This window comes from Nicotiana tabacum, chromosome 6 (assembly GCF_000715075.1).
Source record: "Nicotiana tabacum cultivar K326 chromosome 6, ASM71507v2, whole genome shotgun sequence".
Taxonomy (NCBI): domain Eukaryota; kingdom Viridiplantae; phylum Streptophyta; class Magnoliopsida; order Solanales; family Solanaceae; genus Nicotiana; species Nicotiana tabacum.
This window is the reverse complement of record NC_134085.1, coordinates 149,740,555-149,752,720: the sequence shown is the minus strand read 5'-3', so window position 1 is coordinate 149,752,720 and position 12,166 is coordinate 149,740,555. Positions and strand designations below refer to the sequence as shown.

The 12,166-nt window shown below is 41.1% G+C and overlaps 1 protein-coding gene across 1 annotated transcript; it reads left to right on the top strand.

The window, feature by feature from the left end:
• Positions 1-483: 483 nt before the first annotated feature.
• Positions 484-6,146, top strand: LOC107811485 (uncharacterized). The gene is made up of 6 exons (XM_016636425.2): positions 484-661; positions 801-1,454; positions 2,037-3,589; positions 4,469-4,648; positions 4,771-4,948; positions 5,073-6,146. The coding sequence occupies exons 2-6, from the start codon at positions 824-826 to the stop codon at positions 6,014-6,016; spliced, it is 3,486 nt and encodes a 1,161-aa protein (XP_016491911.2). The 5' UTR covers positions 484-661; positions 801-823; the 3' UTR covers positions 6,017-6,146.
• The last annotated feature ends 6,020 nt before the right edge of the window (positions 6,147-12,166 follow it).

The window sequence follows — 12,166 nt, the reverse complement described above, 5'->3', positions numbered from 1 at the left end:
TATAATAACTACTCTCATACACACACACACTCTCTACTACTACTACAACATTAGGAAGAAATTACTCTCCAATTTGAATTGTCAGTTTTTTATTTTTGTTATTTTTATTTTTTTTAGTGTAAAATAATTTTAAAACTCTAATTTGAATGAGTAGAATATTTTTTTGTATTTTTATTTTTTATTGATAATTATAAGATATTTATATTTATTAATTCAAGTAGTGTAACCAATTAATTTAAAATTTAAAATTCAAAAAAATAAAGTAGTTAAAAAAGTAATTTATTTTGTTTTAATAATGCCATTTGACTTTTTGTGGTTAAGACACTTGTGTTAATGTAGTGTTTTTGCTTCTCCTATTCTATATAGGAAGAATATAGATAGATTTACTATTTTATTAAATACTTATATAAAATTTAGAAGATAGGGTAAAACGTGTCAAGTTACATGAATTTTGGCATCTTCGCCGGGTGAAAGAAGAGAAGTTTAGGGCAACATGGTAATTTACAAAAATAAAACGAAATCAAAGAGAAGAGATAGAATACAGAAACGGAATAATCCAAAATTCCAGCACTGTTAGCTTTGGGAGGAGTAAAGAGCAAGACCGAGAGAAAAGACTCTCCGCTGCCTCTCTCACTCTCCTTCTGCCTCTTACTTTTACTGGGTATGTTCTCTTTTCTCTTTAATTAATCCTTGATTTTTCGATGTGTGAATAATTTTTTTCGTGTTTTTTGATATTGTTGTTTGTTTTTTAGAATTGTTAGACTAATTAAAGTTTTTTCTGGGTTTTGAATTTTGATCAGTGGATTGAAGTATTGTTTTTGAGATGATGGGTTTAGGGTCTTTGGGTAATGGAGGATCTTCATCCTCCTTCTCCAATTTATCACCTTTAGCCCCTCCTTTTACTGTTGATCGCTCCAATTCCAAGCCCACTTCAAACCCACTGTTGAATTCCTCATTTGGACAGTCTTGGCAATATGCTGCTGCTGATCCTTCACCATCTGGATACAATTTTTTCTCAAAGCATGAAATTGTAGCTCCTGATTCTGTGCCCACAACTTGCTTGCCTGAATTTTCCCCTTCTGATTCTGTTATTAACCCACCCAACAGTAACAACCTTTGGTCAACTTCAAACCCTACTGCTAATACTTCGACTGACCCGTATTCTTCGTTTGGCTGTGAGGGATATTATGCCCCTTATGTGCCTAATTCAGTAGTGACCAATGACACCCCCTCGGCGCCATTCAATGATCCTTCGTTCGATGTCTTGCCTAATTCTGGTGGTAATATTCCTGTTAATGTATCCTCTCAAGTTGATTATACCCAGAGCTTGTCTGGTTTGGAATACCCGGTACCCCATTGGAAATCTGTTTGGAGTCAAATGACTGATGGAAAGCAAGATGAGAGGAAAGTTAATGCTAGTGCTTCATTTGGTTACAGGAATTGCATTTCTCAAGGTAATTTCCTTTTGTTTCTTATCTGTACTCTCATTGTTCCACATTGCAATGTAATTCCTTATATGATTTAACAATGATGTGAATGTACAACCGAGGTGTATGAATTCGTCGTACATCTGTGTGAATTTGCTTTCTGAGTAGTTGGCTACTGTGATGATTGAACTTATGTGTATCCAACTTTTGTTTTATTTGCAATTAGGAAGTCAAAATTTACTTTTATGGGTTTAGCCCTATAACGTTTTATCCTTGTTGGCGATCAATAACTTCTTATTTGCTTTTCAGTACCGTAGTACTGTTGTACTTTTTCTTTTTGTAAAAGAAATCTAATGTTATTGATGAGTATTATGCTATTCCTGACTTGATAATTTTCCCTGATTATCAACTCCATTTCAACTCGTTATGTCAATGACAAAATATTCATATGGTGGAGTTAAACTCGTTATGTACTTCTACGTGTCTGATTTATGTGATTTACTAGTTCAAAATTGGAGCTTAAAAGAATCATCTATCATTTGTTCCATTGTCTGAACCCGTTGTGCTGATGCAATCAGATAGAAGCTTTTAATGTCTGTCATTTTGTAGGTAATTCATTTGAAGGTGTGAACATAGCTGGAGAAGATACTCGTGCTCTCTCTGGAAATTTTACTGATGGAATGTACATTGGGCCCCCAAGTATGGGACATATGGATGACAAATCATATCTTGCTCAAGAACCAGTCTACCCATCTTTTAACTCAAAAACAGCTTGTACGGGTTCAATTCCTTCTGCATCTTGCCAAGCGGGACTTTCTTTAGGATCATCTAACAACTACCTGAACTATGAAAACCCTTTTACTCCACATGAGAAATTCTTCCAACCCCTTGATTCTTTTCTCCGTGATACTACATCCACATCAAAATCTTCTCCAGTAGTGGTTATCAGACCAGCACCTTCTGCACCTTCTGGAAGCCGTTTCTTGGCACAGAAGACAGACTTGAACAGAACTGTTGATATTTGCAAAACTGGAGCTAGTAAGAGCGAGAAATCAGATGTCTATGACCTCTTAAAAGGTGAGGAAACTCGCCTACCAATAGGTTTTCCGGTCAAAGGGTTTTCCTCGGAAACAAGCCCGCTGAACTTTGGTAAGGATCTCAAGGATAGTATTGTTTTTGCATCGTCATCAATTAGCAATCTGCATCCTTGTGGTAGCAATACCGTAGAGATTACAGTTAAAGAAAGATCTGGATCTCAAGCTCCTTACGGTAGTGCACCACCTGTGACTTTTACTGAGAAATGTTCAGATGCTTTAGATCTTCATAACTCAAATGAAGATTCACCCTGCTGGAAAGGTGCTCCTGCTTTTCGTATTTCTCTCTGCGACTCTGTTGAAGCTCCAAGTCCATGCCACTTCAAAAGCAAACTAGAATGCTCTGATTTTGGTCAAAGCAATTCTTTGTTCCCTCCAGCGGAACATTCAGGGAGAACTGACGATCTACATAAACATAACGTATGTGCAGCAGGAATTGGTCTGTCAGTTCCTTCACAAGGCACTGGAACTAATAACTACATTACAGAAGAACACAGGAACAATGATGTCACAAAAGAAACATTTGAGCATATGAATCTGTCCAGCGGCAGTAGGGTACTTAAGTTTTCTGAAGACCTGAACAAGCCTAGCAAAGGATATGATCTACCTCAGTACTCTGAAAATGATTCTCAACTACAACCGCACCTTACTGTTGATGAACACAAATATGGACCCACAAATCATAGTTTGACGGAGGGTTTTATTTATTCTGGTCTGAACCTCAATGACGCATTAGAAGGTGGAGTAGTTGCACTTGATGCTGCAGAGAATGTTTTACGTTCACCAGCTTCTCAAGAAGATGCCAAGCAGGCCCAACCATATCAAATGGGGTCAAGTCCAAAATTGGATGTTCAAACACTTGTTCGTGCAATTCATAACCTTTCGGAGCTGCTTAAAACTCAATGTTTAACTAACGAATGTCTACTGGAGGAACAAGACCATGACGCCCTTAAGCATGCAATTACTAATCTTGGTGCATGTACCTCTAAGAAGATTGAAACAAAAGAAACAGTGTTTTCCCAGCATGACACTTTTGAAAAGTCTGGAGAATCTTGCCACTCTTATATGGTATGCCTTCTCAAACTAGCCAGTCTTGTTTTCTGGTGTGATCAATGTGTTCAAATTGTGGAAGCAGATGCAGTATTACCTTATTGGTTTGGAATTCAGACCTAAATTCTATTGTGGTCCTGGACCACCTCTTCTCTGCATTGTGGACAATTTGATATATAGTGGATTCCAAAGATCTAATGGTCCAGATATAATGGACCATAGAAGAGGAGCTAGCAGATGCTCTTTGTCTATGTGGCAATTATTGTATTAACAATGTTTACATAATTTGACTTATTTTGTTTGTTAATCAACCTACTTTACCATGTAAGTGTGCTTGAAATGGATATGCTTCCCTTGCTTGCTTTACTCTATAAGCCTAATAGAGGAAATAATCATAAAGTTGAGATGTGTAACAATGTTATTGTTGCTGTTATTTTAGTACTATTTTAATCTTTGTCGTCTCATTCTTCATATATACTTCAGAATGGATGTCTTATGTCCAAAAAATTTACAGTTGTTAAATAAGATAATATCAATCATTAATGTACCTTTTGGCCATTGACTGGGTCAGTCCAGTTTTTGTTTGACCTTTGAATATTTTTATTATCATGCATGTCTGTTTTGTGTGCAAGAATATGAAACTAAGTTTTAATATTCCTTTTTCTTATCGACTTAATAGGCTTGTTTTTGTCAGCTTGAGACTTTTGATTGTGTTCCTTTGGCCATTGACTGGGTCAGTCCTGTTTATCTTATGAACTTTGGGTATTTTCATGATTGTCATTCTGTTTTGTGTGTGAGCGTATGGATCTAAGTTTTAAGTTCTCCTTTTGCATATCAACTTGATAGGCCGTGTTTGTTAGCATAATTTTTGTAGATAACAGGAATTATCTCATTCAGGGCACTGGGACAGGCCATTCCCAGTTTATGGAAGAAGTTGCTTGGGATGCTTGTGGACTTGGTTATCCGCCTATGCATGAAGATAAGAGCAAGCATGATGGTAAGAAAGTTGTGAGTTCATCCCTTCTAACTCCTTCTGCGGATGAATTATGGGATTCAAAGGAAGAACAAGTAGCCCAGGTATGCTCTATGTGTACTTCGTGAAATTGCTATTTAAATTTTAGTCTTGAAACAAGTATTGAAAATGAATTTTTTAGGGAGTTGTATCCTTTTAGTGGCATGCTAATATGGCAGTCTTGCAGGCTATAAAGAAAGTCCTCAATGAGAACTTTCTCTGTGATGAAGCAATGCCGCCCCTAGCCCTTCTTTTCAAAAATCTATGGCTTGAAGCTGAAGCAAAATTATGTTCCCTAAGCTATAAATCTCGTTTTGACCGTATGAAGATTGAAATGGAGAAGCATAAAGTGAGCCAAGGAAAAGGTAAAAGTTGTTTGTTTTGATACCTGTGCTCCGACTCTGTTACAGTTGTGGTCTCTATTCTGTTTCAGTCATTTTAGTAGATGTGACTGCTGCGACTAAGATTTGTGCTTCAAATTTTCTTCAGACTTAAACCTCAATTCCTCAGTGGTACCTGAAGCTGGAAATGACTTAGCGCCAAAGACTTCCACCCAGAGTCCGTCTACTTCAAGCAAACGTGTCCATATTGACGATTCTGAGGATTCTGTAATGGAGAGATTCAATATCTTAAATAAAAGGGAAGAGGAATTGAGTTCATCATTCATGAAAGAGGAAAATGATTCTGCTGTGGTTGCTGGTGGTGCTGGGGATTCTGTTCCGATGAGACTAAATATCTTGAGGCAACAGGGAAACAACATCAGTTCATCTTTCTTGGAAGAGAATAAAGATCAGGATGTGGTTGCAAATGATGCTGAGGATTCTGTTATGGCGAGACTCAATATCCTAAGACAACGAGGAGACGACTTGAAATCATCTTTTGTGGAAGAGAAAAAAGATCAGGATGTGGTTGCCAATGATGATGAGGATTCTGTTTTGGCAAGACTCAATATTCTAAGACAGAGAGGAGACAACTTAAATTCATCTTTCATGGAAGAGAAAAAGTATCCAGATATGGTCGCCAATGATGCTGAAGATTCTGTTATGGCGAGGTTCAATGTATTAACACACCGGGGAGACAACCTGAATTTACCGTCTATGGAGGTTAAAAAAGATTCGGATATGGTTGCTGCTGGTTCTGCAGGTATGGAGAAGCTTGGGTTGTCAAAAGGAGAAGTATCAGAAGATCAGAGAGCAAATCTGGTCATAGAACCTTACTTTTACTATCACAATGTGAATGTGAGCGAAGGTAAATTTGGGTCTTATGTGGATGATTCTGGATATGACTCCATGAAACAATTTCTTCTCTCCGTTGCGGATGATCCAGTTGTCCATTCGAATTGGAAGGCCAGACCAGGAAATCCACACTCTTCTGCATTGTATGATAATTCTTCTTCGGATTGGGAGCATGTAGCGAAGGATGAGTTTGTGTGACAGAGCTGATGAAATGATGGTTCAAAGATACTTTGATGTTATGTTTAATTAACGCATGAAAACACTGTATATATTGTAAAGTGAACTTGGTGGAACTACTTATGCTTGTGTCTATTTTCTGATACTGCAATATGCGTGTTTGGTTGTGCACAAAGATCAATTTCTGGCTTAGTTATGTAGTCATTTGTCACGTCCTTAGTTGTTAACTAAGTATACGTACGACACTTGATAACTCGTTCACGATCTTGCACAACTTGCTCATGTTCTTGCTATGTCAAGTCAGCCTTACTACACTCAAGATCGCTAAGAGAATGGGAAGAAAGAACACAAGAGAATTGTTAAAGGAAGCTTTGTATTAGAGAGAACTTGAATTATTTGCTTGATGAATTATAAATGAATGACCCCCTTTATATACTAGTCTCCTAGGGGCTAGTGTGTAAATATTAATTATTACACAAGTCCTTGATATTTACAAAATAAGGGTTTTTTCTAGAATTCTCTACAAGCCTAGAAAATTCCAAGGACTTTCCTAGCAAATCCATAAGTATCTAGGTTCTTCCTAAGGAAATGTCCATATCTCTCTAGAATCTTTTCACAAATGCTAGCCTTCTTCTTATGTAAGCTTTCACATGGCATTAATATATGCCAAATGGCGCCTATCTGACATGATGACATGACGGGTCATCACATTCTCCCCCACCTAATATTGCGACGATCGCGGCGCAATGCTACTGCATAAACTCTCGGATCTTATCTTTGAATTGCCACAAATCTTCATACTGTTCCCACGTGGCCTCCTCAGGTGATTGCCCTTTCCAATGGACGAGGAACATAGCAGTGGCTTTTTGCCCTTGTTTTCGCCTGGCCTGGTAATCTATGATAGCCTCAATATCCCGATCATGTGAGGCGGTGATAGTCATTGGCGCCCGACTTGATTGGCCCCTACTCGGATCATCCTTATCTTCATGATATGGCTTAAGCATGCTAGCATGGAAGACAGGGTAGATCTTGAGATACGATGGCATGTCAAGCTTGTATGAGATCTTGCCTACCTTGGCGACGATCTTAAATGGACCCTCATACTTGCGAATCAGATTCTGATGCATGCCCCGTAGTGCATTGAACTGTCTTGGGTTAAACTTCACCATGATCATGTCCCCAACTCTATAGTATGTGGGACGCTGCTTACGGTCCGCAAACTTCTTCATCTTCTTAGTTGCCTAATCCAAGTAGGACTTAGCAGTATCGAGCTGCTCCTCCCATCCTTTGGCCATATGATAAGCCCCTAAACTCTTTCCCTCGAACGCGGCTGGTAAGGAATGTGGAGTTTGTGGTTGTTGGCCTGTGGCTAGTTCAAATGGTGTCTGTCCCGTGGACTCACTCCGCTGCAAGTTCTAAGAGAATTAGGCGATGTCTATGAGCCTTGCCCAATCTTTCTGATGCGCGCTTACATAATGCCTCAAGTAGCATTCTAGTAAGGCATTGACTCGTTCCGTTTGTCCATCCGTCTATGGGTGGAAACTAGTAGAAAAGTGTAGCTCCGTACCAAGTATGTCAAACAACTCTCTCCAAAAGTTTCCAGTAAAGCGGGGGTCTCGATCACTGATTATATGCCTTGGTAAGCCCCAATACTTCACCACGTTCTTAAATAACAGCTTGGCAGCTTCCTTGGCTGTGCAACCTGGTGAGACGGGCATGAAGGTGGCATATTTGAAAAATCTATCCACGACCACCATAATAGTACCATAACCGTCAGACTTCGGTAGACAAGTAATAAAGTTCATAGTTACGCTCTCCCATGGACGCTCTGCAACTGGTAGTGGCTCCAAAAGTCCTCCGAGTTGTTGTTGTTCAACCTTGTCCTGTTGACAGACAAGACAAGTCTCCACATAGCACTCTATGTCATCACGCATGTGTGGCCAATAGTAGACTGACTCAACCAGGGCCCTAGTGCGACGTTGACCTGGATGACCAGCCCATATTGTGTCATGACTCTCCCTTATGATCCGTCGTCTAGTGTCTCCAAATTTAGGCACGTAGACCGCCGACCTGTGGTAAGTAGTAGGCCGTCTTCTATCCAAAACCGTCTCGTCTTGCCTTTGTTGGCTAACTCGATAAGCTGTTTGGCTGCAAGATCATGCTGCATGCCTTCTTTTATAGCCTCCCTAATGTCCCATCTCGCTGAAGTAATTGCAGCAAGCTCGGCTTTCCAGCTCAAGGCATCGGCTACAACATTACCTTTTCCCGGCTTATACTCCAGCGCATAATCAAACTCGGCCAAGAAATCCTGCCACCTAGCCTGCTTTGGTGTGAGCTTCTTCTTTGTCTGAAAGTAGCTAGTAGCCACATTATCAGTCTTGACCACGAACCTCGACCCGAGCAGATAATGTCTCCATGTACGAAGGCAATGCACAATGGCAGTCATTTCCTTCTCTTGTACCGTGTAACGCCGCTCCGTCTCATTTAACTTGCGGCTCTCAAATGCTATGGGATGCTTATCCTGTATCAGACACCCCCAATGGCGAAGTCTGAGGCATCTGTGTGCACCTCAATTGTCTTGGCAAAGTCAGGTAATGCCAAGACTGGCTCCTCTGTTACAGCTGTCTTAAGGCATTCAAATGCCTTTTGACAAAGCTCTGTCCAAACCCATGGCTTGTTCTTCTTTAACAACTCAGTCAATGGTGCGGCCTTTGCTGAGTATCCACTGATGAACCGACGATAGTAGTTAATAAGGCCAAGGAAGGATCTCAACTCAGTTACATTTATAGGTGCCTCCCACTCCTGGATAGCACGTACCTTAGCCTCGTCCATGCGTAGCTCTCCATTGCTAATGATATGGCCCAAGAAGTGCACATTTGATTGTGCGAACTCACATTTCTCCCTCTTGATGTATAGCTCGTTCTCTCGCAAGACTTGGAAAACCTTCCTTAAGTGCTCCATGTGCTCCTCCAAGGTGTTGTTGTAGATAACTATGTCGTCTAGGTAAACTACCATGAACTGATCAAGGTAGGGATGGAAGATCTTGTTCATAAGGGTGCAAAATGTGGTCGGTGCATTGGTTAAGCCGAAAGGCATCACCAACCATTCAAAGGCTCCATATCTCGTCACACATGATGTCTTTGGCTCATCCCCTTCTGCAATGCAAACCTGGTAGTAGCCCTTTCGAAGATCCACCTTGGTAAAGTACTTGGCTTGCCCAAGTCTATCAAACAAGTCAGCAATGAGCGGGATCGGGTGCTTATTCTTCACAGTGACCTTATTAAGTGCTCAGTAGTCTATGCACAAACGCAACGATCCATCCTTCTTCTTCTAGAACAATACTGGTGCGCCAAAAGGTGCCTTTGATGGGTGAATGTGACCAGCATCTAGCAGCTCCTTCAATTGTTTCCTGAGCTCTTCTAGCTCGACAGGTGCCATAAGATATGGGGCAAATGCGGGTGGCTTAGCCCCTGGCTCCAACTCAATCTTGTGATCTACCTCTCGCCTGGGCGGCAAGTGCTTAGGCAACTCCTCGGGCACACAACTTCTCTATGCAAAGCGGCACTGTCTCTTGAAAATTTTTGTCTTCCTCTAGACTTGCAATGGTTGCCACGAACGTCGGCTCCCCCTTCTTGATCCCCTTGACAACCTGCATAGCTGAGAGTTGTGCTTGGATCTGTCTGTATGGCATAGTCATTGTAGGTACCATGCAAGCTCCTTCTCGCTCCATAACCAAGAGACGTTGGAGGTAGGGGTCGATTAAAGTATGACAATGTCTAAAGAACTCTTGCTCCAGTATGATGTCAAAGATATCCATAGCGGTTACGGTAAGGTTTGGCATACCTTTCCAAGTTCCCAATTTGACACCAACTCCATTAGCTACCCCACGAGCATTCTATATCTTGGCATTCACGGTCTTGACGCGAGAGTTGGTTGGAGCAAGCTTCAATTCCAGTCTCTTTGCGGCAGCCTCAGTCACGAAATTATGAGTTGCTCCAATATCCACCATTGCATGAGCGGGCTTGTTGTTGATGGTGAGATCCACGTACTGATTGCCATTCTCGGTAGGTTGGATAGCTTGCTTCGTGACAGCACCACATAATCCGATCATACCCAACTGTGCGGTTCCCGGACTCTCTCCTTGTGGCTGCTCCTTCCGCTCACGTACTATGGCACTGAGGCTCTTGAGGTCAGGACAATTCCTGAAGCCATGTGGCCCTCCGCATATATAGCATCCCTTCTTCTCGACCTGCGCCTTCTTCTCGGCGTAGCCCCGACGACCACTCGACTTTTTGAAATCTTGAGTCTTGGAGTATTGTTGTTGTATCTCTTTGACTTTGCCACGGTCTCCCCCACCTTTGACATTGTAACCTTTGACTCCTTGCCATTGCCTTTGTCGTGCTTGTCCTGCCTTAAATCCATCAATGATTCGGCCTCCACTATGGCTTGGTCTATATCAGTGACTTGTCGGCGTTGCAACTCCTGCTTAACCCAATTTTGCAACCCATCAATGAAGTGGAACAACAAGTCATCATTGGTCAGGTTGGGGATTTGAAGCATAAGGGAAGTGAACTCTTTGACATAGTTACGTATGCTTCCTATTTGCTTCAATTCCCTAAGCTTGCGCCTTGCCTCGTACAAGACATTGTTTAGAAAGAACTGTCGCTTGAACTCCGTTTTGAACTGATGCCTTGCCTTGTCACCACAACATTGCTGGTTGCCTCGGTCACGCCAGCATTGACATACTCCTCGAGTGACTCTATCTTTGCCTTTATAGCATCGATAGTACTCAAAGCCTCCATGAGTCTGCACTCTAAGGCAGTGATGGTTTGCTTTAGTTCCATCTCAGTCTGTGTACGTCCCTCCAAGTCATTTCGGATACTCTTAATCTCTTCAAGAGTGTGCCCCTCAAGAACGTTAAGGGTGCCTTCCACCTTCCCCAAGCGTTGGCCAAAGATCTCCACGGCATCCATCCCCGCGTTCATTTTCATCACCCACTCTTTACCGAGCGAGACATCCTCTGGAAGGACCTCCACTTCATCCTCGCTCGCCTCAGTGGCAGATGGTTCTTGGGATGTAAGCCCTTCGTTTGACACAACCTCAGGTGGCACCTCCTGGCTCTTGTTGGTGGCATTCCTCTTTTTGCTACAGCCGCTCTTGCCAGCAGCATCCTGGATGACGTTGTCTTGGGTGTTGGCAACGTTAATTTCTCCGTCGTTCGCCATTCCCTTAGTTGAAACCTTCGCTCTGATACCACGTTGTCACGTCCTTAGTTATTAACTAAGTACACGTGCGGCACTTGACAACTCGCTCACGATCTTGCACAACTTGCTCACGTTCTTGCTATGTCAAATCAGCCTTGCTACACTCAAGATCGCTAAGAGAATGGAAGAAAGAACACAAGAGAATTGTTAAAGGAAGCTTTGTATTAGAGAGAACTTGAATTGTTTGCTTGATGAATTACAAATGAATGACCCCTTTATATACTAGTCTCCTAGGGGCTAGTGTGTAAATATTAATTATTACACAAGTCCTTGATATTTACAAGATAAGGGCTTTTTCTAGAATTCTCTACAAGCCTAGAAGATTCCAAGGACTTTCCTAGCAAATCCATAAGGACCTAGGTTCTTCCTAAGGAAATGTCCATACCTCTATAGAATCTTCTCACAAATGCTAGCCTTCTTTTTATGTAAGCTTCCACATGGCATTAATATATGCTAAATGACATCTATGTGGCATGATGACATGGCAGGTCATCACACATTACTATATCTTGGTAAAGCATTAGTTGCAACTTTATTAGAACAACTTTGTTTGGTGAAAAAGGGACGACTTTGTTATCATGTACGGTCAAATAATCAATTACTATTATGCCTCTGATTATCAGAACAACTTTGATTTTTCGTGTGATACATTCAAGTTTCAAAAGAATTCACGGTTCGCTAAGTAGCCGACCTGACTCGACAGTTATCTATATTATTATATCTATATTAACTCTCAGTTTCTATTTTCTACACTATTAACAAACAAAAAAGAAAGTCAAAGAAATTAAAGCAAAGTCTAAAAAAAAAAAAAAAAAAAGGATTTTCAACACATAGATCACAAATTTGAAAAGAAAAACTGTAATAAACTCAGATTTCACCACCTCAAATGCTGCAAAATTCAAGTATT

Bases quoted from the DNA above. Each gene is read 5' to 3' on its own strand.
- LOC107811485 (XM_016636425.2), top strand. From the start codon at position 824: ATGATGGGTTTAGGGTCTTTGGGTAATGGAGGATCTTCATCCTCCTTC. The intron at 3,590-4,468 runs GTATGCCTTCTC...TATCTCATTCAG, and splicing joins AATCTTGCCACTCTTATATG to GGCACTGGGACAGGCCATTC. The intron at 4,949-5,072 runs GTAAAAGTTGTT...AATTTTCTTCAG, and splicing joins TAAAGTGAGCCAAGGAAAAG to ACTTAAACCTCAATTCCTCA.